The 22,077-nt window shown below is 40.4% G+C and overlaps 1 protein-coding gene across 4 annotated transcripts in view; it reads left to right on the top strand.

The window, feature by feature from the left end:
* The window catches only part of cerkl (ceramide kinase-like), a 180,897-nt gene that overhangs the window by 47,287 nt on the left and 111,533 nt on the right, over window positions 1–22,077 (top strand). For all 4 annotated transcript variants that reach the window (XM_058391387.1, XM_058391386.1, XM_058391388.1 and 1 more), the window contains exons 4-6: window positions 3,751–3,814; window positions 14,152–14,294; window positions 20,861–20,935. In XM_058391387.1, coding sequence (XP_058247370.1) covers window positions 3,751–3,814; window positions 14,152–14,294; window positions 20,861–20,935 — 282 coding nt within the window. The remainder of the gene's footprint in view (window positions 1–3,750; window positions 3,815–14,151; window positions 14,295–20,860; window positions 20,936–22,077) is intronic.

Raw genomic sequence — 22,077 nt, 5'->3', positions numbered from 1 at the left:
AAGTACCTTCAAGGAATCTTCAAGTGGTTAGCTTATGTTTAGGGAAGACTATTGACTCAATCTACTTTTTATATTCAGAGCATGAGCTTGAACACACTTCCGATCAAGTGCTGCTGGTACATTTGCATTTAAAACTATTCTGCTACTTCACTTATTTACAAAGCTGATACGCCAGCCAGCCGTCCCGGTTCATTATTTTAATGCCACACAAATTAGAGTGGTAATAAAATGTATGTTTTTCACAATGACAAAGCTCCAAGATAAGGGGGAAAAAATTCCCCAAAAAATATTAAATTATAACTGAGATTTGAGCTCATTTCTCACTTTTATGTAAACGCTAAATCTCATGAGTGATGAGAGTTTTTAGTAAATTCTTCAGTATCGCTTTATAGCAAATGTTTTATTTATTTAAAAGAAAAACAAATACAAATATTCATCACCTGAAAATTTTTACAGTTTTTAAGATGAATTTAAAAAATCCAGTCAGTTTATTTTGGTATTTAAAACAAAATAATTAAACTATTTTTTAAAAAATTATTACAAAAAGATGACATGATATCCAGTATATCCGAGACAAGAATATTGCACCTTAATTAATCATGATATCGAGATTATATAATCATATTTTTCACCCTTATGCTGTGTTTATTATTGTGTTCTATAGCCGTATATATAGCTATCATTCAAATAAATTTTGGAATAATAGAAAAGTCAAGGTATAATTTTTAAAATTAATTAAATAATAAAATAAAATTAATACATTTTATTAAAATATAGTTAGATTATATCTATATCTAGCTCAGGCATAACATACATTATATGACTAAATATTTGTGCATCCCCACCATCACTCCTATATGTGCTTGTTAAACTCATTCCATATTTATTTTTCCTTTGCTGTTATAATAATCTTCAGTCATCTCTGAAGGTTTTGCACTAGATGTTGTAGCGAGGCTGTGGGGATTTGTCATCATTCAGCTACAAGAGCGTTAGTGAGGAGGTCTGGTGTTCAGTCGGTGTTCCAGTTCATCCCAAAGGTGTTCAGTGGGGTTGAGTCAGAGTCAGGGCTCTATGCAGGACACTCCAGTTCTTCCACTTAAATCTTAATCTCCACATCATGTCTTCATGGATTTCTGTGCTTTGTGCACAGGAGCATTGCCATGCTGGAACATGCTGGTGTTTGTATTCGTTAGTTCCACTGAAGGGAAACTGTAATGCTAAGTAGTGCTGTACAAGTTTATGCTTCCAATATTGTGAGATAGAGCCATGTATGTGTGTGATGGTCAGGTGTCCACATACTTGTGGCCATATTGTGTTTGTATTATTAAGGAGGATATGTTAATGCACACTAAACCAAAATAATGAAGGAAGTTTATTACTGTGTTGTTATGATTTACTAGCTCGTTATTTCGACTCAGTAGCTTACTAACTAGTATTACTAGTTTGCGTTATTTCAACTGAAGATATACAGATTAAATATGATGACATAGTGCTTCTATTAAAAAAAGAAAATCACATCTCGCTGTTAAGGGCTTCCACATGTTTCTGGTTGACTGGCAGGCTTTCGTTCATTTTAAAACTCCAAGCTATAACCATAACAGTAGCTGAGTGATATGGGTTGGGACCAGACAATGAGCTTTTCATTTCTATTCTAAAGCAAAGCCTTGTGTTAAACACTTGTGAAAAGGCATGCTGTAAGCAAGATAACACCTTCTGAAGCATCTCAAATCTTATCAGTTTTGCTTCTGCTACTGATTCAGAGATCAGTTTTGCTATTTTATTGTTTTCTGAGATTGTTATATATATATATATATATATATATATATATATATATATATATATATATATATATATATATATATATATATATATATATATATATATATATAACATTCAGCAAATATCTCAATCAGATCTCAGGGACTGCCACAGGAAGTAGAATGTGGATTGTTTAAACCGGTGTAATCCTGTTAGTACCAGGAGCATTTGAGGTTGTGTACCATAAGAGGGAGAGATTGATAAAGACGTAGAGTAGGTAGAAAGATTATATCAGTGATATTGTAGATCATTGTGTGTTTGTACATGTTGCTGCTGCCAGGGAGATCTACACCATGGCAGGATTATTCTCCACATTCACGCCCAAACGCCATCCATTTGTGAGTGGCAGATCTGCAGTGTGATGAGCTTCATAACACTTAGGCACAGCTGCCATTTAGTCCATGGCAGAGGTGCCCCAGAAAAATGCACAATAGGGCTAAGTGGGGCACGGGTAGAGAGAGCCGAGAGCATGAGGTGCCATCTGCAGTGGTGCTTTCCCTGTGTTCCCAGCATTCATTGGTGTTTTCCTGGGCACACATGGATTCCCCTGTGTTGTTATTATTACAGTTGTTGATTCTATACAAAACACCCATTAGAGAACACTTCTCATGACTCAGATGGATGCAATTGTTCATGAAAATATCAAATCAACCATAGTGGCAGCAGTGCAATGCATAAAAACAAGAATATAGAGGTCAAGAGCTTCATCAGAATGTGCATAGTGTATAAATCTCAGTGACAGTGATACTATGTGGTTCACCATCTTTGCCGGGGTTCACCCTGAGGAGGGACCTCTTAACACCGCTTGAAGAAACAGACAGCACTTGGTCAGGGTACACTTGACCCCCTTCCTTTAGCATGTCTGGTAGAGAGGTGTCTTCGTATGGGCGGGATGATGTGTCTATCTGTAGTCAGTGACACGTTTAATGATTCCCTTGTGGATCGTGGTTATTGAAGTCTTTTATTCTGCAGGCATAGGAGTTTTTAGCTTCTTTGATGATGCGGATGAGATTAATTCTGGCTGCTCTGACAGATGCTGCATACTCCTTTATGTCAGTGTGGCCACTGTGTGTCCATGAACATCATCTAGTCAGTATGGTCAAAAGAGGTCTTGAAAATCTGAGCTTGCTCCCTCTGGCCGAACTTTATTGTTCTTGGTGGACGGTTTCTCACCACACATTAAATGGTGTGTTCTCTCAGGTGAGGCTGTGGATCCAGGTCCTGCTGGTCACTGAATGCTGTGCCTAGGCTAGCTCTGTTATCAGCACTGATGCAAACTGCAATCCTTGGCAATGTTGAACAAGTTTCTCATGCTGTATCAAGCCATTTTGTAGTTTGTTTAGAAGAACAAACATAGGTAATGAACAGTTTTGCACAGTTTGTGTATCCCGAAGAGGCCTCTGCATCTGTGTGTGCCGCCATGTTGAAACAACAGCAACCATGCTGAGGAGAAAAGCATCTCAGAGCACAGAACCTTGAGCCAAATGGGCTACAACAGCAGAAGACTACATCTGGTTCCACTCCTGTCTGCTAAAAATAGTCAGCTGAGGCTTATATATCACATCATACCACAAACACTATAGTTTCTCTACTCTCCTGGATGACTGGCATGATCCATTGACCTGGTTTTGTGTTCCAGCAATGTTTATGCAGAAAAATATGTTTGCGGGGGTAGTGTCTAAGCTGACCTCGTTTTCACACGGCCCAAACACAAGAAGGCTGTTCGTTTTGTACCACATCTCTTTCTCTTGATTAAAAATGCAAACAGCATGCGGATATAAATTCCGCTTTACAGCCAGGACCATATGCTCAGCTCTAGCTGCGTGCCAAAGCTTGGATGAGGCTACTAAAGGCCATTTTCACTGCTCCACCTTATTTATTCTATTATTTACATGTTTATTTACTTGTTAACTCTTCTTCTTCCCTCCACAGTAACTGAGAGAAAAGGCCATGCTCTGTCCATCCTGATGGAGTGCAGCCTGGACGAGTATGATGGGTATGTGGTTTCCCAGATGCTCTGCTCTGCTCTTCTCTTCTCTTCTCTTCTCTTCTCTTCTCTTCTCTTCTCTTCTCTTCTCTTCTCTTCTCTTCTCTTCTCTTCTCTTCTCTTCTCTTCTCTTCTCTTCTCTTCTCTTCTCTTCCCTTCCCTTCCCTTCCCTTCATTATGTATCTTTACTGTTCTCATTTCTCTGACCCATTCCCCCCCATTTTAAATCTCTTTTTAATCTCTCTCTCTCTCTCTCTCTCTCTCTCTCTCTCTGGTAATATCAGCCTTGTGTGTGAAACAGATGATGGAGATAATATTGCACTAGCCTCCCCTCCGGAGATGGCATTTAGCATTTAGCCCTCATAAATAAAGTGAGGTTAAAAAAGGAGACAAAGAGAGAGGGTCATCCAGAGCAATATTACTTTGATCAGTGCCATGGGATGTAGGTCTGTCCCTCTCTTTCTCTTTTTCTCTCTCTCTCTCTTTCACTCTCTCCATTAGGGTGGGCCACTGTGGGGCCACTCAGGCAGGTGGATCTTTAATTACCTGCACTAGAAGGAGTGATGGAGCACAGTGTGTCTGGATAACACAATCTCACACACAGAAACACACACCACACTCTTAGTTCCTCTAAACTAGTGCATTGGCATGCAATTTCCCCAACAGGACTAATAAAGGACCTGTCTGTCTGTCTGTCTGTCTGTCTGTGTCTATACCCCTATCTATGATCATCCATTAGAGTCCCATCGCCTGGCCTCGGGGTTGCGTGTGTGGTTAAGGGTGGGGGGAGTGTTAAGTCTGGCGCCACGCTTTTTGATTAAAATCGCAGCATGCGGTACGACTGTGAGACAAAAGGGACAAGGACAAGCTGGGTGTACTTTAATGGATGTACAGAAATAACTTAAACAGAGGAATATTTGGTCACTTCATGAGACAGTTGAAGAGCAATGGGAAATAAACATTTCTGTGGATCAGTTTGTATTTCAATAACTCAAGGAATGATGACATCATGGGTGTATATGGACTAGTGGTATTTAGACCCCTCAATGATTTACATCAAGAAATTCATCAGCATTCTTCACCAAGCAACAACCTTCTTCATCAACCAATACCATTCCCCAGCACTGTTCATCAGTTCAACACCAGTATTCAACATCAAACCTTAATATGCCATCTTCAACCCAAATATTTCATATTTACAATAATCAAATCAAACTCCAGCATTCTTTTTCAAACACCAACACTAGCATTTTCTATCAAATGCCGCCAACACCATGTTCAAATAAACACCAACATTCATCATCAGCCACCAACATTTTCCATTAAATGTGATCATTCTCCATTATACCATCTCCAACAATTTCCATCAGATACCAACACTGTTCATCAAACACTAACACTCTTCATCAAACACCAGCATTCTTTTTCAACACCAATATTCTCCAACAAATTCCAGCATTCTCCATCACACCAACATCAACATCTCCATCACACCAAAGTTCATCAACACCAACATTGTACAACAAACCCCAGTATTCTCCATTACACCATTACCAACATCTCCATCATACCAAAGTTCATCAACACCAACATTCTACAACAAACCCCAGTATTCTCCATTACACCATTACCAACATCTCCATCATACCAAAGTTCATCAACACCAACATTCTACAACAAACCCCAGCATTCTCCATCACACCAACACCAACATCTCCATCACACCAAAGTTCTACACCAACATTCTACAACGAACCCCAGCATTCTCCATTACACCATTACCAACATCTCCATCACACCAAATTCAACACCAACATTCTACAACAAACCCCAGCATTCTCCATTACACCATTACCAACATCTCCATCACACCAAATTCAACACCAACATTCTCCAACAAACACTCACTCAACAAGCATTCTCTTCATCACTAATCGATACTAACATTCTCCATTGAACATCAACACTAACATCCATCAAACACCAACAGTAACATTGTCTAATGTCTTAAAAAACCCTCTAATATGAGCTATTATTTAATATCAAACATCAGCAAGTAGTTACATCCACCAGTATTCTTTAACAACACCATAAAACACCAGCAGCACCAGAATGCATGCATGAGGATTTGGCTTTCTGCAGAATGATATGCTATGGAAGTGACTCAGCTTTGTATAGAAACTTCATTCATACACAGGTACCGGTAATGTTCAGTTTGTTGGCACATTTGCTGGTGTTTGCTGAATCAAGTTTATTCATGCGTGTTGATGGGTTTATCAGAGTGTGATGGTGAACGAGTCTGTGTGTGTGTGTGTTCTGGGCTTTAGTTCTCTCCTACAGCTCTGGCCTTGGCTCCCACCTGAGCTAAGAGACAGATGGATCAGGTGAGGGAGGGGGCCTACTTGTGATCTGCTACTCCCTAAGCCATTACACCCTGCTCTTCCTCACCATCTTCTTCCTCATTACTTCCCTTACCTGGTCCTTGCTGAATATTATCTTACCATCCTCATACAGACACCGCTTAGGTTGTAGGCTTATTTATTTCATGAATTTTATGCATAGTACAATAAGAATTATAATACTTGCCTCACAGTTTATCAAATATATGATTCTTACTTATTTAAATGTGTTCTTTATCATAGATCACCCAAGCACCAGAATGTAGCTAGTGTAACTATCAAACAACATCTTAACACCAAATGAAACCAACTTTCTCTATAACACACTAACACACACCACCATTTTCCATCACACACACACACACACACACACACACACACACACCAATACCAAACACAATTATTTACTAGCAGCCATTTCCATCTAATGCCAAATAATTCTTATTCATCAAACACCAAACAATGTTCTCAGCATTCTCAACATTTACCAATAAACCCGAACCAAACAGTTCTGTTCTTCTGTGTTATATGGGAACAAGCACAGACACCTCCAAATTCAATCAAACACAAACACAATCAAACAAATAAAGTTAGACCCTGAGAAAAAGTACAATCAGATATCAACAAACGAACACTAAGACACACACAAAGACAGTCAGATACTGAAAAACATATAATCAGACACCAACAAACACCAACAACTGCAAAGGTAGACACTGGAACGAATACAGATCAGACACAATCAAACATTGTCAAATACAACCAGACACCAACAAACACAAAAACTGTCAGACACTGAAAAAATACAACCAGACACTTACAAATGCAACAAAACCAATAAATACTGTGAGACACCAGCAACCCAAGACAACAGCAAAATCAGACACCAAAAAACAGATACCAGTAAACACAGACACCAACAATCAGATACCAACAAACACAATCAAATGCCCATAAACACAATCAGATGCCAACATAGATAGACACTGAAAACAAACAGGCACTAACAAACACCAGTAAACAGAGTTAGACACTGAAAAAACTACAAATACTAAGAAACACTGCCAGACTCTAAAAAACTACAATCAGATACCACCAAACGCAGCCAGACACTGAAACCACAACCCCAGAGACCAAGAAATACCCAGACACTGAAACACCACAGCCAGACACCAAGAAATACCCAGACACCAAGAAACACCACAACCAGACAACAAGAAATACCCAGACACCAAGAAACACCACAACCAGACAACAAGAAATACCCAGACACCAAGAAACACCACAACCAGACAACAAGAAATACCCAGACACCAAGAAACACCACAACCAGACAACAAGAAATACCCAGACACCAAGAAACACCACAACCAGACAACAAGAAATACCCAGACACCAAGAAACACCACAACCAGACAACAAGAAATACCCAGAAACCAAGAAACACCACAACTAGACAACAAGAAATACCCAGACGCCAAGAAACACCACAACCAAACAAGAAATACCCAGACACTGAAACACCACAACCAGACACCAAGAAATACCCAGACACTGAAACACCACAACCAGACAACAAGAAATACCCAGACACTGAAACACCACAACCAGACAACAAGAAATACCCAGACACTGAAACACCACAACCAGACACCAAGAAATACCCAGACACTGAAACACCACAACCAGACAACAAGAAATACCCAGACACTGAAACACCACAACCAGACAACAAGAAATACCCAGACACTGAAACACCACAACCAGACACCAAGAAATACCCAGACACTGAAACACCACAACCAGACAACAAGAAATACCCAGACACTGAAACACCACAACCAGACACCAAGAAATACCCAGACACCAAGAGACACCAAGAAATACCCAGACACCAAGAAACACCACAACCAGACACCAAGAAATACCCAGACACCAAGACACGCCACAACCAGACACCAATAAACACAGTAAGACACTAAAAACCTACAGACACTAACAAACACCAACAAACACACTCAGACACTGAAAAACTACGATCAAAGACAGAAACCGTGAGACACTGAATATTCTGAGAACAAATCCATTATGAGATAAATGACAAACTGCACTGTTGTGTTTGTTCCTCAGGAACTCTCTGCAAAATTCCTTGTGACTATAAACTGTTGAAAAAATGACATTTACATTATTTACTGTCCGGTGTCACCCAAATGAGGATGAGGTTCCCTTCTGAGCCTGGTTCCTCTCAAGGTTTTCTCCTCATATCATCTCAGGGAATTTTTCCTCACCACCGTCGCCTCAGGCTTGATCATTAGGGGTAAATATTAGCAACTTATCTTTAAACTTTGTTTCTATACTTCTGTGAAGCTGCTTTGAGATAATGTCCATTGTTAAAAGCGCTATACAAATAAATTGAATTGAATAGAAAAATTAACGCCGTCAAACGGCAACAATCTTTACATCTGGCCTGCTGAACAGAATTATGACCTCGCCTTTGCTCAGAAGGACATGTGAAGTTTTGCTTCCAAACTTTTCAGAAGACCTCTACACATTTTGCCATCCAGCTAATCAAATGCTAAATTGTTCATTGCAGTATATCTGCTAACTGATCAGGTTTCAATTTTTGCGATCATGCCAAGGATAACGTTTTTAACCAAAATGCTGTCAAGTGGAAAAATACCATCCATGACTGATGTTCTAGATCCCTGAGGCTAAAGTCACTTACAGGTTCCAGTGATTTTCCTAGGATGTGCCACTGGATTTGGCAGGCACTACTTGATTTCGAGCCTTGTATAATTTCGTCTGAGAAAGTGGTGGATGATTTCACTCTACGCTGCAGCGTGTGAATACATCTCAGTCTCAGGAAACATCGCAGTGGGTTTGCAGTAACGCGAGGTGTCTGATTAAAGAGGGAAAAAATGGACCTGCTATCGACACGTCGCTAAAGCTCAGGGAAAAAAAAGAAAAGAAAAGAAAGAGATCTCATTGTCTTTTGCAGCGTTTTTTCTTGGAGAGGAAATGTTCCATTGCGTTCGGCAGACAGGCACGCTCTCGCAAAGGCTCGCCACACACACACACACACACACACCCACCCACACGCACACATTATCTCTCTATCTCGACTTGCCTAATTAACCTCAGAAGAATTAAGTTTGAAAAGGTAATATCACACATTTTTCATTAATAGATCATAACTCATTAATTACTGCAGTAATCTAACTGTGCAGTAATGGGGCTGGTGCTATTTTGGATGCACTTCTCACAAGGTCGCGAGTGCAAGACACGTGTGACACGGTGCCATCTCTCTGCACGTACACGTGTTGTGTGCGCACGTGTGTCTGTGTGTGTGTGTTTGCATGCCACAATAGGCAGGTTAAAAAGGTGTCACTGCTGACACAGTGGCAGTCATTGTGCTCACACATTAAAGGTAATTATCATCATCTTAGAACCCGAAAAGCTGCATTCGTACCCAGTGTTTATTAGAGACTTACCTTTGACTGGGATCTCCACATTTAAGGTGGACTAAAATAAAAATTAAAAATAGGAGAAGGCTGTTCTCAGGGTTCACAGAGAGTTTATTCATATATATATATAAATATTTATATATATTTCATACCAGATCTGGGCTACTGTTGGTCGAAGAAGTAGAGGAGGGAGGAGAGTGAGTAGATGCTGAAGATAGGCATAGGTGGAGAGAGATGATTCAATGAGGTGACCCCAGAAGGGAAAAGCCGGGGTCACCTCATTGAACAAAAAACCCTGTAATTTACTTTCATTAATTTCTTTATGATTAGGAAAAGACATTTTAATGCATACAAAAATTGCCAGCTCTTAAAAGTGTAGATAAACAACTTTTTAAGAGTGATAGCTCAAGAGGTTAAGGCTCTATGTTGTTGCTTGGAAGATCAGGGTTCAAGCCCCAGCTATGCCAAGCTGCCATTGTTGGGCCCCCACTGTTGCTGTATCATGGCAGACCCTGTGCTCTGACTCCAACCTCCAAAGTTGGGATATGTAAAGAAAGTGCAGTAATGTATATGTGAGAATCATAAAGGTTTATTCCTCTTCAACTACCGTGACAACAGTTACCATTCAAAGTATTTGTTATGTTTCATAATCACATGAACTCTTCAGATTGCAATGTTTTTCAGTGAAAACACAGACAGGAAGTGTTTACTTGTGTCCAATCATTAAACATTTTTCACTTTAAACAACCATGATGTCAGTTCCCTAATCAGACCAGAGAGGACAAATAAAATGAATCATCTGTGAAACTACTTTCCGCTTTCTGTCCTTTAGCTAGATTTCTCATCCGCTGAGATGCCTTCCAATAAACCCATATGATTGGATTAACCAAAGCCAAGAATCATGCGAGAAAGTTGCTAAACAAAAGTATTTTAACTTCTCTATCAAGATATTTAGCTGTGTTCACACCTGCACCAGGTGAGGAATCTTGCTTTAGGCCTAGTCTTAGTCTGTGGTGCTAAGTATTAAACACGACAGGCTAAGATAAGACACATCAGATGACGCTGTATTTGGCAGGTGGTAAGTGTTTTCAGGAGGGTACTGTAGCACCCCCTTCCCCATTAAACACACACACACACACACACACACACACACAGACATTCTTTCTATCAAGAGATCCCCTGGTCAGTGTCTATTACCATGTTTACATTGGGTCATCCATTTTCTAAACCGCTCGAAGCGTTCTCACTGAGCTACCAAGCCCTGCTGTGTGCCTTCATTTGCATGCGTGATCATTTACATTTATTCCTTTGAAATGGAATTTGTAACCTTTTTATTCAAGGGTCATTTGTTTTGGCAGTATCCCATCCAAGCACAGATCTGGACTGGGAAGAACATTTGAGGAATAACGTGATAGTTCTTGATATAGTTGATCATCTAAGACATGTTTGATGTCTGTAGTTTGGCCTTCGGAGCTGCAGGGCTAATGTAAGTAAGGGAAACATATGGCTTCCAGTTTAGCATTGTATAAACAGCGTGTCTACCAAGTTATGTCAAACAGATTTCAGTGTTGGTATATCACACAAAAGAGACAAAAGAATCATGCAGAGCTGAAAATGGTCAAAGATGAAGGCCATGTTGAGGCCAAGTCATTCATCATATCATTTACTGTTCCCCTACGTAATATCAGTCTGTGCACTGTACCTGGATTACCTTCCATAATATGTTAATCATTTATAGTATTGAATCACTATGACACTTTATGACTTCACACACTATTTACATCTTTTTTTGCACTATATCTGGGTAGGAGTGCACAAATGTAGCATAAGAATTGAACTGCATATAAATGCTTAAGGACTCTATGCCCATGACAGTACTTAAAACTTATAATAATTTGGACTTGTCGCCTAAACTGTGAATGTGGAACGGGACATATAGACAATATATAGATGATATAGAATATATATTGTATATAGTCTGTCAAGATGACTATGTAATGATTTAGACCTGCATTGTACATAATGAACTGGAGTCTATAGGCTTTAAAAAGTAGCCTTTGTAAAGATACAGAAGTAGAGAAAATTAATAGTGTATATATTTATAGCATTTGGCAGATGCCCCCTTATCCAGAGTGACTTACATTTATCTCATTGATACAACTGAGCAATTGAGGGTGAAGGGTCTTTCTCAGGGGTCCGGCAGTGGCAGCTTGGTGGTCCGGGGATTTGAGCTCAGAACCTTCCAATCAGTAGGCTGACGCCTTCTAAGACCACTGAGCTACCACTTTTAGTTAAAACATATATATATATATATATATGTTTTATAACTAAAAGTGGTATATAACATATATATATATATATATATATATATATATATATGACAGAGAGAGAGAGAGAGAGAGAGAGCTAATAATCTGTGTAAGGTTATCTCAGCAGATCAAAAACCAAATGTTGTTGTGGTAGCTCATCGGTTAAGGCATTGGGCGACTGATCAGATGGTTGTGAGTTCAATATGCGGTAGCTCAGTTTTATGCTCAGTGGCATTGGACTAATGATCAGAAGGTTGCGAGTTTGAATCCCATTTCCACCAAGCTGCTGCTGTTGGGCCCTTGGGCAAGGCCCTTAACCCTCAATTGTGTAAAATGATTAAATATAAGTTGCCCTGGATAACGGCATCTGCCAAACACCATAAATATAAATAAATGTAAACGTCTCACACTGACAGCCAACAGAGTCCTGACTCATTTTATATCAGACTTAATTAAATTGTTTATACTGATCGAAAACTTACGTCCCTTACGTCGATTTCTATTCTGCTGACGCCGAATAAAGCGCAAATGTACTGGTTAAAAGGCTTAAAAACCTTGTACGCTATCACTACTTACGCTACATTGCCAAAAGTTTTGGGACGCCTGCCTTTTGGTGCACACGAACGTTAATGACGTCTAATTATAATCCGTACGGTTTAATATGGAGTTGGAATATTTAGTAGTGAGGAAATTTCACGAATGGACTTATTGCACAGGTGGAAACCTATCACGGTGCTTGAATTCACTGAGCTTCTGAGAGCGACCCATTCTTACAAAGATGTTCGTAGAAGCAGTCTGAATGCCTAGGAGCTTGATTTTATGTACCTGGAACACCTGAATTCAATGATTTGGAGGGGTGTCCCAAAACTTTTGTCAATGTAGTGTATATATAAAGAAAGATACATGGCTTTGCTTGTATTTCCTCATGTGTGTATGGTTTTGGATAAAAGTGTCTGCTAAAATGATTAAACGCGATAAATTAGACGTATTTCCTCCTTGGATCGTGGTGTGACGATTATAACGATTGTAACTGTATTTTCAAGCTGAGTTACTCGAAGGCTAACACTAAAATCCAATGCAAACACAGGGTGCTATTGTTCAAAAGGCATTACTGCAATAATCTGCTTTGCCGGCCTCTCTTCATTTATTAGTAATGTGCGTAAAAGCAGATTAGCGAGCTTAACCCTTCTCCGTGATTTATTCCACTGCAGAGATTGATTTGGGGCGGGAAAAAGGATGCATCCCGATTAAAAACGCCGCGGCAACACGCACACACGCTAATCCGCTTTTTTTGATACATCTAACGAGAATTATCACGTGTGTTAATTGAAACAGAGTCACTCGTTATCGACGTGTTCCACTCAGATGTAGATATTTCAACACAAACAAATTTCCTCTGGAGTGAAACACACACTGAAGGGTGTTGTACATCAACAGACTTTTTTTTGTCCTCCTTTTCTTTTCCATCTCTCTGTCTCTCTGTCTTTCTCACACCATGATTTTTTTTCCCTTCTTTTCCTGTCTCACCTTCTCACTTTCTTTCCACTAGTTTTCTCAATTTTACTCTCTCCTCTCCTCTCCTCTCCTCTCCTCTATTCATCCCCCTCTTTTGTCTCTGGCATTCTCTTTTTGTCTTTCTTCCTCTTCAGTGTCTCTCTCCCCATCCCGTGCATGATGTCACCCTTTTTCTGTCGTCCCTCTATTTCATCACTCCGTCTTACCTGCACAGCTCTGTCCCATTTACCTTCTGTTTTCTCTCTCATCATCTTTCTATCCCCTTTATCTCATCTCGTCTTCCATCTCTCTTTGTCTTCACTCCATGCACCACTTCACATCTCATCCATCTCTCTATCTTTCTGCCTCACTGTCTTACCTTTCTATCTCTGGATTCTGGATGAATCTTTAACATTCCCTCCGCTCTTCCTTTCCTTTCTTCTTTTCCTGTCCCTTTCACTCTGTCCAAGCCTTCCTCTTTCTGTCACACTCATCTCACCCTCCTTCTTCTCTGTCTTAAATATCTTTCTCTACTCCTTTTTTATTTTATTGCTTTCTCATTCATTGCTTTCTGTTTGTTCTCCATCTCTTTTCATATCTCCCTATATTCCTCATTATCTTTCGTTCTCTCTTTCTCTCTCTCTCTCTCTCTCTCTCACGTGTGTGTGTGTGTATTTCAGGGTGGTGTGTGTAGGTGGAGACGGATCTGTAGCTGAAGTTGTTCAGGGTTTATTGCTCCGAGCGCAGATGGATGCTGAGAGGGACACACTCTCTGCCTTCACGCCCGTCCCAGCATCACTTCCTCTAGGTGTGATACCAGCAGGTGAGGGTCACCCGTAAATCCTTCTCTCTCTCTCTCTCTCTCTCTCTCTCTCACTCCCACACACACACACACAGTGAAACGTGTTCTTGTATAGTATTAGTATCTCGTATGTAACCCTTACACACTACACTTTCATTAACTGTGAATGCACACTCACTCACTCACACACACACACACACACACGCACACACACTTCATATTTGTCAGAAATTACCCAGAATTCCTCTGCACCTTCCCTGTCACAGTGATTTAGGCTGATCATGTTGTGAAGCTCCTCTGGCAAAAACAAACAGCTTTGCTCATAACTGTGTGTGTGTGTGTGTGTGTGTGTATTGTTATCAGACTGATTTAATCACAGCCAGGACAATCACATGCCGAGTTAATTGAAACAGAGCCTTCTTCATTACACACACACGTACAGACACACACACACACATGTACGGACACACACACACACACACATGTACAGACACACACACACACACACACACACATGGACACTTACGACATATAAATATATAAGAACAGATAAATATAAACACACACAACACAGACTCACAATCTCTCTCTCTCTCTCTCTCACACACACAGACTCACAATCTCTCTCTTTCTCTCTCTCTCTCTCTCTCTCTCTCTCTCTCTCTCTCTCTCACACAGACTCACAATCTCTCTCTCTCTCTCTCACACACACACACACACTCACAATCTCTCTCTTTCTCTCTCTCTCTCTCTCTCTCTCTCACACACAGACTCACAATCTCTCTCTCTCTCTCTCTCTCTCTCTCACACACACACACACACACACACACACACAGACTCACAATCTCTCTCTTTCTTTCTTTCTCTCTCTCTCTCTCTCTCACACACAGACTCACAATCTCTCTCTTTCTTTCTCTCTCTCTCTCACACACACACACACACACAGACACTCAAATCTCTTTCTCACTTTATTTCTGTCAGACACACACACACACACACAGAGACTCACAATCTCTCTCTACCTCTCTCTCTCTCTCTGTCTCTCACTCACACACACAGACTCACAATCTCTCTCTACCTCTCTCTCTCTGTCTCTCACTCACACACACAGACTCACAGACTCACAATCTCTCTCTCTCTCTCTCTCTCTCTCTCTCACACACACACACACAGCAATCCATTACACACTAAAAACATACACAGTGCTGCTCACCACCTTCTTTCATCAAAAATGAAGTAAACTATCAGGTGTTGTTGTGATTGACAGGTGATGAACAGTATGCCCCGCCCACATATGAGCATGGGCAGTTTTGCTTTCTTGCTTTCAGTTCCCAGCAATGGCTGACTGTTTCATCTTCAGGACTTAAACTTATATACTCAAGATTATAGAATATATCGAATATAAACACGTCTCTCTTTTCTTTAACCTTGTGACCTAGTAATTTAGTTACTTTAAAAAAACAAAACAAATGTCCTGAATACTCTTTCCTGACACTGGAGACTCCTTCCATAAATGTTGCATAAATACTATCTAACAAAAAAAAACATCATTTACTATAGAAATACTGTAGAAGACCAAGCACATTAACGTAAACCTATGCTAATATCCGAGCTGTGAGAATTTAACCACCAAGAAAAACGTATGCATGAAAGGGTTATAATGCATTATATCCACTCCAGTTGCAATAAATTCATTCAGTGGCAAAAACAATTCCCAGCCTCTATCACCTCAGCACATCCTCACCTCATACTAATGCCTATATATATATATATATATATATATATATATATATATATATATATATATAGCTTCAAGATCCTTTCACCATTCAGCCATATTAATCCATATGCGATTCAAATCAATCAAACCAGGTTGGGCCACGCCCTCTTTTGATTTGCTTCCAATAGACCATTATACTGATAGACGTACAGCAGTAAAAAAGGAATCAAGCACAATCCCATCCTTATAACCGAGTCGTAATTTTACAGGAACCCACGTCTTAAAAAACAACACATTATTCACTCCACACTAGCTGAACACGTAAAACGACTCTTGCGGCCCAATTAAGAGCTCCGTCTCATATACGGCGCTCCCTATGTAGCCCATAACGCGGAAAGCGCACGCTCCTAATTAATTCGCTCGCTCCTAAGGGTTTCCACGGGACTGTTAATTTCTTTGATATTCCAGGCAAAGAACCAACAATTTTTTGACGAGGCTCTAAGACATGCTTGACTAGCGAGTCGGCGCGTCGCATTCATCTGCCCGGATGAGGGAGGGGAAGAGGAGGGGGGGACACATTAACAGCCTTATGAATATTCATGTCGTCTGCTTAATTAAGTTAATTGTTCTGCAGAAGTGCTCGCACTTCCAAGGACATTTTTTTTTCTCCTCCTCTCACTTCACCCCCCCTTCGTCTCTCTCTCTCTCTCTCTCTCTCACTTTCAAACCCCCCACCTATTTCAGTGCTCTGGAATGGAGACAGCTAATATATTGCGATGTTGGCACAAGCTGGAAAGCTGTTATTTCTTCCCTTCTTCTTCTTCTTCTTCTTCTTTTTATTTTTTTTGAAAAGAGATAAAATATGGAACTTCAGAACATGAAAATTACACAAAAGCTCTCCACCGTACAACAATAGCGCCAAAAAAACAATCAGGAAGACTCCATTGTCTCCATCCGTGCCACGTAGCCGGATCTCAGGTGGACACCGAGCGGCAATAAGCACGCCGAACAATGAGCCTGATATCACGGAATGGTAATTTGAGCATTTAGATAATGTTAGAGCAGGTGTAGGAAAAATTCGGGGAGATGATTTAAAAAGCGTACGAGTGAATACGGATCACAGATCACTCACTCGTAAAGTCTTCCTGTTTTTGTCATAGAATGGAGCAGGGGTGTGTTTGGTACTGTTTATGCATCGACTCAGAGCCTGAACTAGACACACACACAGAATATCTGCTGTTGTCACTGCTGTGCTGAGAATGGTCCATTATCCTAATAATGTTGAACTCTAATTAATGGACAGAGCAGAGGGAGATGAGAAATTGTCCAGAACAGATGGGTTGCACTCGAGAACTGTACATCTATAATACGTATACTGGTAGCTTTTCCTGATCAACTGACTAACTGACTAACTGTTACGTGTAGCTACTTGAGCAAATCCTCCAGACACTAAATGTTGTAATGTAACTTTTCTTTTGCATGTGAATCTCTTGCAATATTAATATTAATATTCCAGCACTTCATTTTAAACCCTCAAATGGTAAAAAATGACATTTCATTCTAACTGCAGAGCCGAAGCATCGCAGACGTTTCGACAGCCGGGATCTGATTACGAACTGAATAGATTAGATTTATGATATGTGAACAGAGCGCTCTAACAACTTGATCAAAGCGCTGTATTTGCTGAGGGAGGAATCACACTTGGCTACGTTTACATTTCTGGCATATGCCTTTATCCACTTTATCTCATTTTATACAACTGAGCAAATGAGGGTTAGAGGCCTTGAAGGCCCCAGCAGTGGCGGCTTCGGTGGACCTGGGATACAACCTTCTGATCAGTAGTCCAGCACCTTAACCACTAAGCTACCACACCCCCTCACATCACGTAACCTTCACATTATACAGCTAGTAGCTACTTAGTGGCTACTTATATAACAGTGTCTGATGATTTCAGATATCCAGGTGCTGAAGCTTGATTTAATCCACAGTGACAATCCAAAGCAGTCACTGAACCAGGCAAAGAGTCAAAGCACAAATGATTCAGAAATTGAACAAATCGATTCAAATCCAACAGAAAAATCGAAACTGGCGTGCAAGAATGGCGGCAAACATAAAACAATGAATCAGAAATGTTTAATGGAGATAATGGCAAGACTCCGCGGTGAGGTTTTGCATGAATGAGTGTGCATACAGTCCAGAAACAGGAAGTCAAATGAGAACGTGTGTAACATTTCACATTTGTCTTCAGAATTAAATGATTTTCGATTTCCACAGACGGCTCGTGAGACATCACATTCAGCCAAATCCCTCTTTGATTCACATGCATGGAACATGAGTACAGCTCTCATGTCATATACCCCGACGATCAGGCATAACATTATGAGTAGTGAGAGGTGAAGTGAATAACTCTGATGATCTCCTCATCATGGCACCTGTTAGTGGGTGGGATATATTAGGCAGCAAGTGAACATTTTGTCCTCAAAGTTGATGTGTTAGAAGCAGGAAAAATGGACAAGCGTAAGGATTTGAGGGCCAAATTGTTATGGCTAGAAGACTGGATCAGAGCATCTCCAAAACTGCAGCTCTTGTGGGGTGTTCCCGGTCTGCAGTGGTCAGTATCTCTCAAAAGTATCCTTTAAGTCCTGAAAGTTGCTACAAGTTGCAACTTACAGGACTTAAAGGATTTGCTGCTAACGTCTTGGTGCCAGATACCTTAGCACCCCTTCAGGGATCTAGCGGAGTCCATGTCTCGACGGGTCAGAGCTATTTTGGCAGCAAAAGGGGGACCAACACAATATTAGGGCAGGTGGTCATAATGTTATGCCTGATCAGTGTATGTGTCTTAGATAGAAGTTTAAAAGAAGAATCCTGTGTTTGCAGAAGAAGAAGTAGGAAAAAAACACACTCCTATACACCGTCCTAATCACTGTGAGCTGTTCCCATCATAACCTCCAGCGACATCGTGATTATGCAGCCTGACACTGCTGAGTAAAGTGTACAGTAATGAACCTCATTACATCAACATGGAGTACGAGAGTAAACACAGATCTGCTGAGTGTTTACCGTACCACATCCTCACATCACATTGTTGTTGTTGTATTTATTTATTTATTTATTTATTTTTTGGTGAACTGAGTTGTAATGAAAATGCTGAGTGAAGATGATGCTCAAATGCAGGTAACTACAAGTTAAAAAAAAGGGAAATATTATTTAGATGTAAGCATTGCTGAGTAAATGATTACTAACACTAATGCAATAAATAATATTTTCCTTAAAGCATAAAAAAATTAAATAATAAATAAATAGATGTACCTATATAGTGTTAGTGTTTTTATTTCTAAGGATTTTTGTATAAGGCAGAAGTGACCAATTTTGTGTTGCCTTTAAAAAAATAAAATAAAATTAAAGTGTCAATTGTGGGTAGACTTGATTCACTGTGTGCGTGTGTGTGTGTGAGGTCTTTGTTAGGTCTGTATACAGTATGTCACTACCAGTTAACCTGAACAAACCAAAGCGAGTGTCTCTTCACCTGATGGGCTCCATGCAAAAGCAGACACACACACACACACACACACACACACACCTGTTCTCTCAAACACACCTGTTCTCACACGCTCACATACACAGATACAAACCTCCTCTGGCATGAGCTGATAGCAACTTAAATTAATGCCTTGTACTGACGGTGTGTGATCTAATGATTAACCACAACTCTCTCCTCTTGTAGTGTGTGTGTGTGTGTGTGTGTGTGTGTGTTTCTGAGGAGGAGAAAAGAGAGGAAATGGTGTGTTTGAGTAAAATTGATTGCCAGGTGCAGCAGGCACCAAAACACTCGACGGAAACGTGGACGCGAGGGTTTTAATGTTTCTCTGTACAAACGAGTATTTATACACATCAATCTCAGTGTCACTCGCCCTCATCTAAACACTTTAGTCTGTTTATTGGTGTAAATGATCTAATATATGGCAAGCATTATAAAATTCATCAGTGCACAGCACCCAGTGCACACTGCTTTGAGTCGGTGTTCAGGCAGGTAGAGCAAATCTGTTTTAATGAAATAAATGAAGAAAGACAAACAGAAATGTACTGACTGGTCTACTGACTATTGTACTGACAGACTTACAGACTGACTTACTGTCTGACTTACTGACAGACATACTGACAGACTTACAGACAGACTTACTGTCTGACTTACTGTCTGACTTACTGACTGACTTACTGACAGACTTACTGACTGACTTACTGACTGACTTACTGACTGACTTACAGACTGACTTACTGACTGACTTACTGACAGACTTACTGTCTGACTTACAGACTGACTTACTGACTGACTTACTGACAGACTTACTGACTGACTTACAGACTGACTTACTGACTGACTTACTGACAGACTTACTGTCTGACTTACAGACTGACTTACTGACTGACTTGTTGACTTAATGACCAACAGAATTTCCTGACCTGCTGACTGAATAACTGTCTGAATTACTGACTGACCTGCTGACCTACTGACTGACCTGCTGACCTACTGATTTACCTACTGACTTACTGTCTGACCTACTGACTGAATGATTTACAGTCTGACTTACTGATGACTTACCTCATTTACTTCTCATTTACTTACCTACTGACTTACTGTCTGACTGACTTACTGTCTCCCTTATTTATTGTCTGATGTTTTGACTTACTGACTTAAATTGTGATTTACTGTGTGACGTACTGACCGTCTGACTTACTAACTAACCCACTTACTCACAGATTTACAGACTTTTTGTCTTATGGGCCAACTGACTGAATGGCTTACTGACTTACATACTGATTGAATTACAGACTTTTTTCATGTTTTTCATGTTTTTCCCTGTAGGTTCAGCCAATGTTGTTGCGTGCTCCGTCCATGGTGTGAAACATCCTGTAACTGCAGCACTGCACATCATCCTGGGTAAGTGTGTGTGTGTGTGTGTGTGTGTGTGTTTCTATGTGTGTGTGTCATTTTATATGGCAAAGCTATGTTTAAAACTTCATCACCAATGCATCACATAAAATATAGTGTACAGATGATAACAATAATCCCAGAAAATAATAGCAATGGAACAACACCAACAAGGAAAGAACCCAAGAAAAACACTGCCAACAACAGAAACACTACCAACACCAATAACAACACCAACACCGTCAACACCAACAGGGAAAAATTAGAACACAACCAATCATACCAACACAAAAACCACCACCAATACCAGTAACACCAACAGTGAGAAGGAAAAATCCCAAATAGTACACCATCACCAACACCAACACCAATAACAACACCAAAAGGGAAAAATCCTAACTAGAACACCACCAGCAACAACAACACAAACACCAATACCACAAACACCAACACTGACAAGGAAAAATCCCAGCAAGAACTTCACCACCAACAACAACACAAACACCACCACCACCACCACCAACAAGGAAAAATCCCAACAAGAACTCCACCACCAACAGCAACAACACAAACACCACCACCACCACCAACAAGGAAAAATCTCAACAAGAACTCCACCACCAGCAACAACAACACAAACACCAATACCACAAACACCACCACCGACAAGGAAAAATCCCAACAAGAACTCCACCACCAACAACACAAACACCACCACCACCACCAACAAGGAAAAATCCCAACAAGAACTCCACCACCAACAACAACAACACAAACACCACCACCACCACCGACAAGGAAAAATCACAACTAGAACTCCACCAACAACAACAACAACACAAACACCACCACCACCACCGACAAGGAAAAATCCCAACAAGAACTCCACCACCAACAACAACAACACAAACACCACCACCACCACCGACAAGGAAAAATCCCAACAAGAACTCCACCACCAACAACAACAACACAAACACCACCACCGACAAGGAAAAATCCCAACAAGAACTCCACCACCAACAACACAAACACCACCACCACCACCAACAAGGAAAAATCCCAACAAGAACTCCACCACCAACAACAACAACACAAACACCACCACCACCACCGACAAGGAAAAATCACAACTAGAACTCCACCAACAA

Source organism: Hemibagrus wyckioides, linkage group LG06 (assembly GCF_019097595.1).
Source record: "Hemibagrus wyckioides isolate EC202008001 linkage group LG06, SWU_Hwy_1.0, whole genome shotgun sequence".
Classification (NCBI taxonomy): Eukaryota; Metazoa; Chordata; class Actinopteri; order Siluriformes; family Bagridae; genus Hemibagrus; species Hemibagrus wyckioides.
Note: the sequence above shows the minus strand (reverse complement) of the source record. Positions and strands in the feature narration are given on the sequence as shown.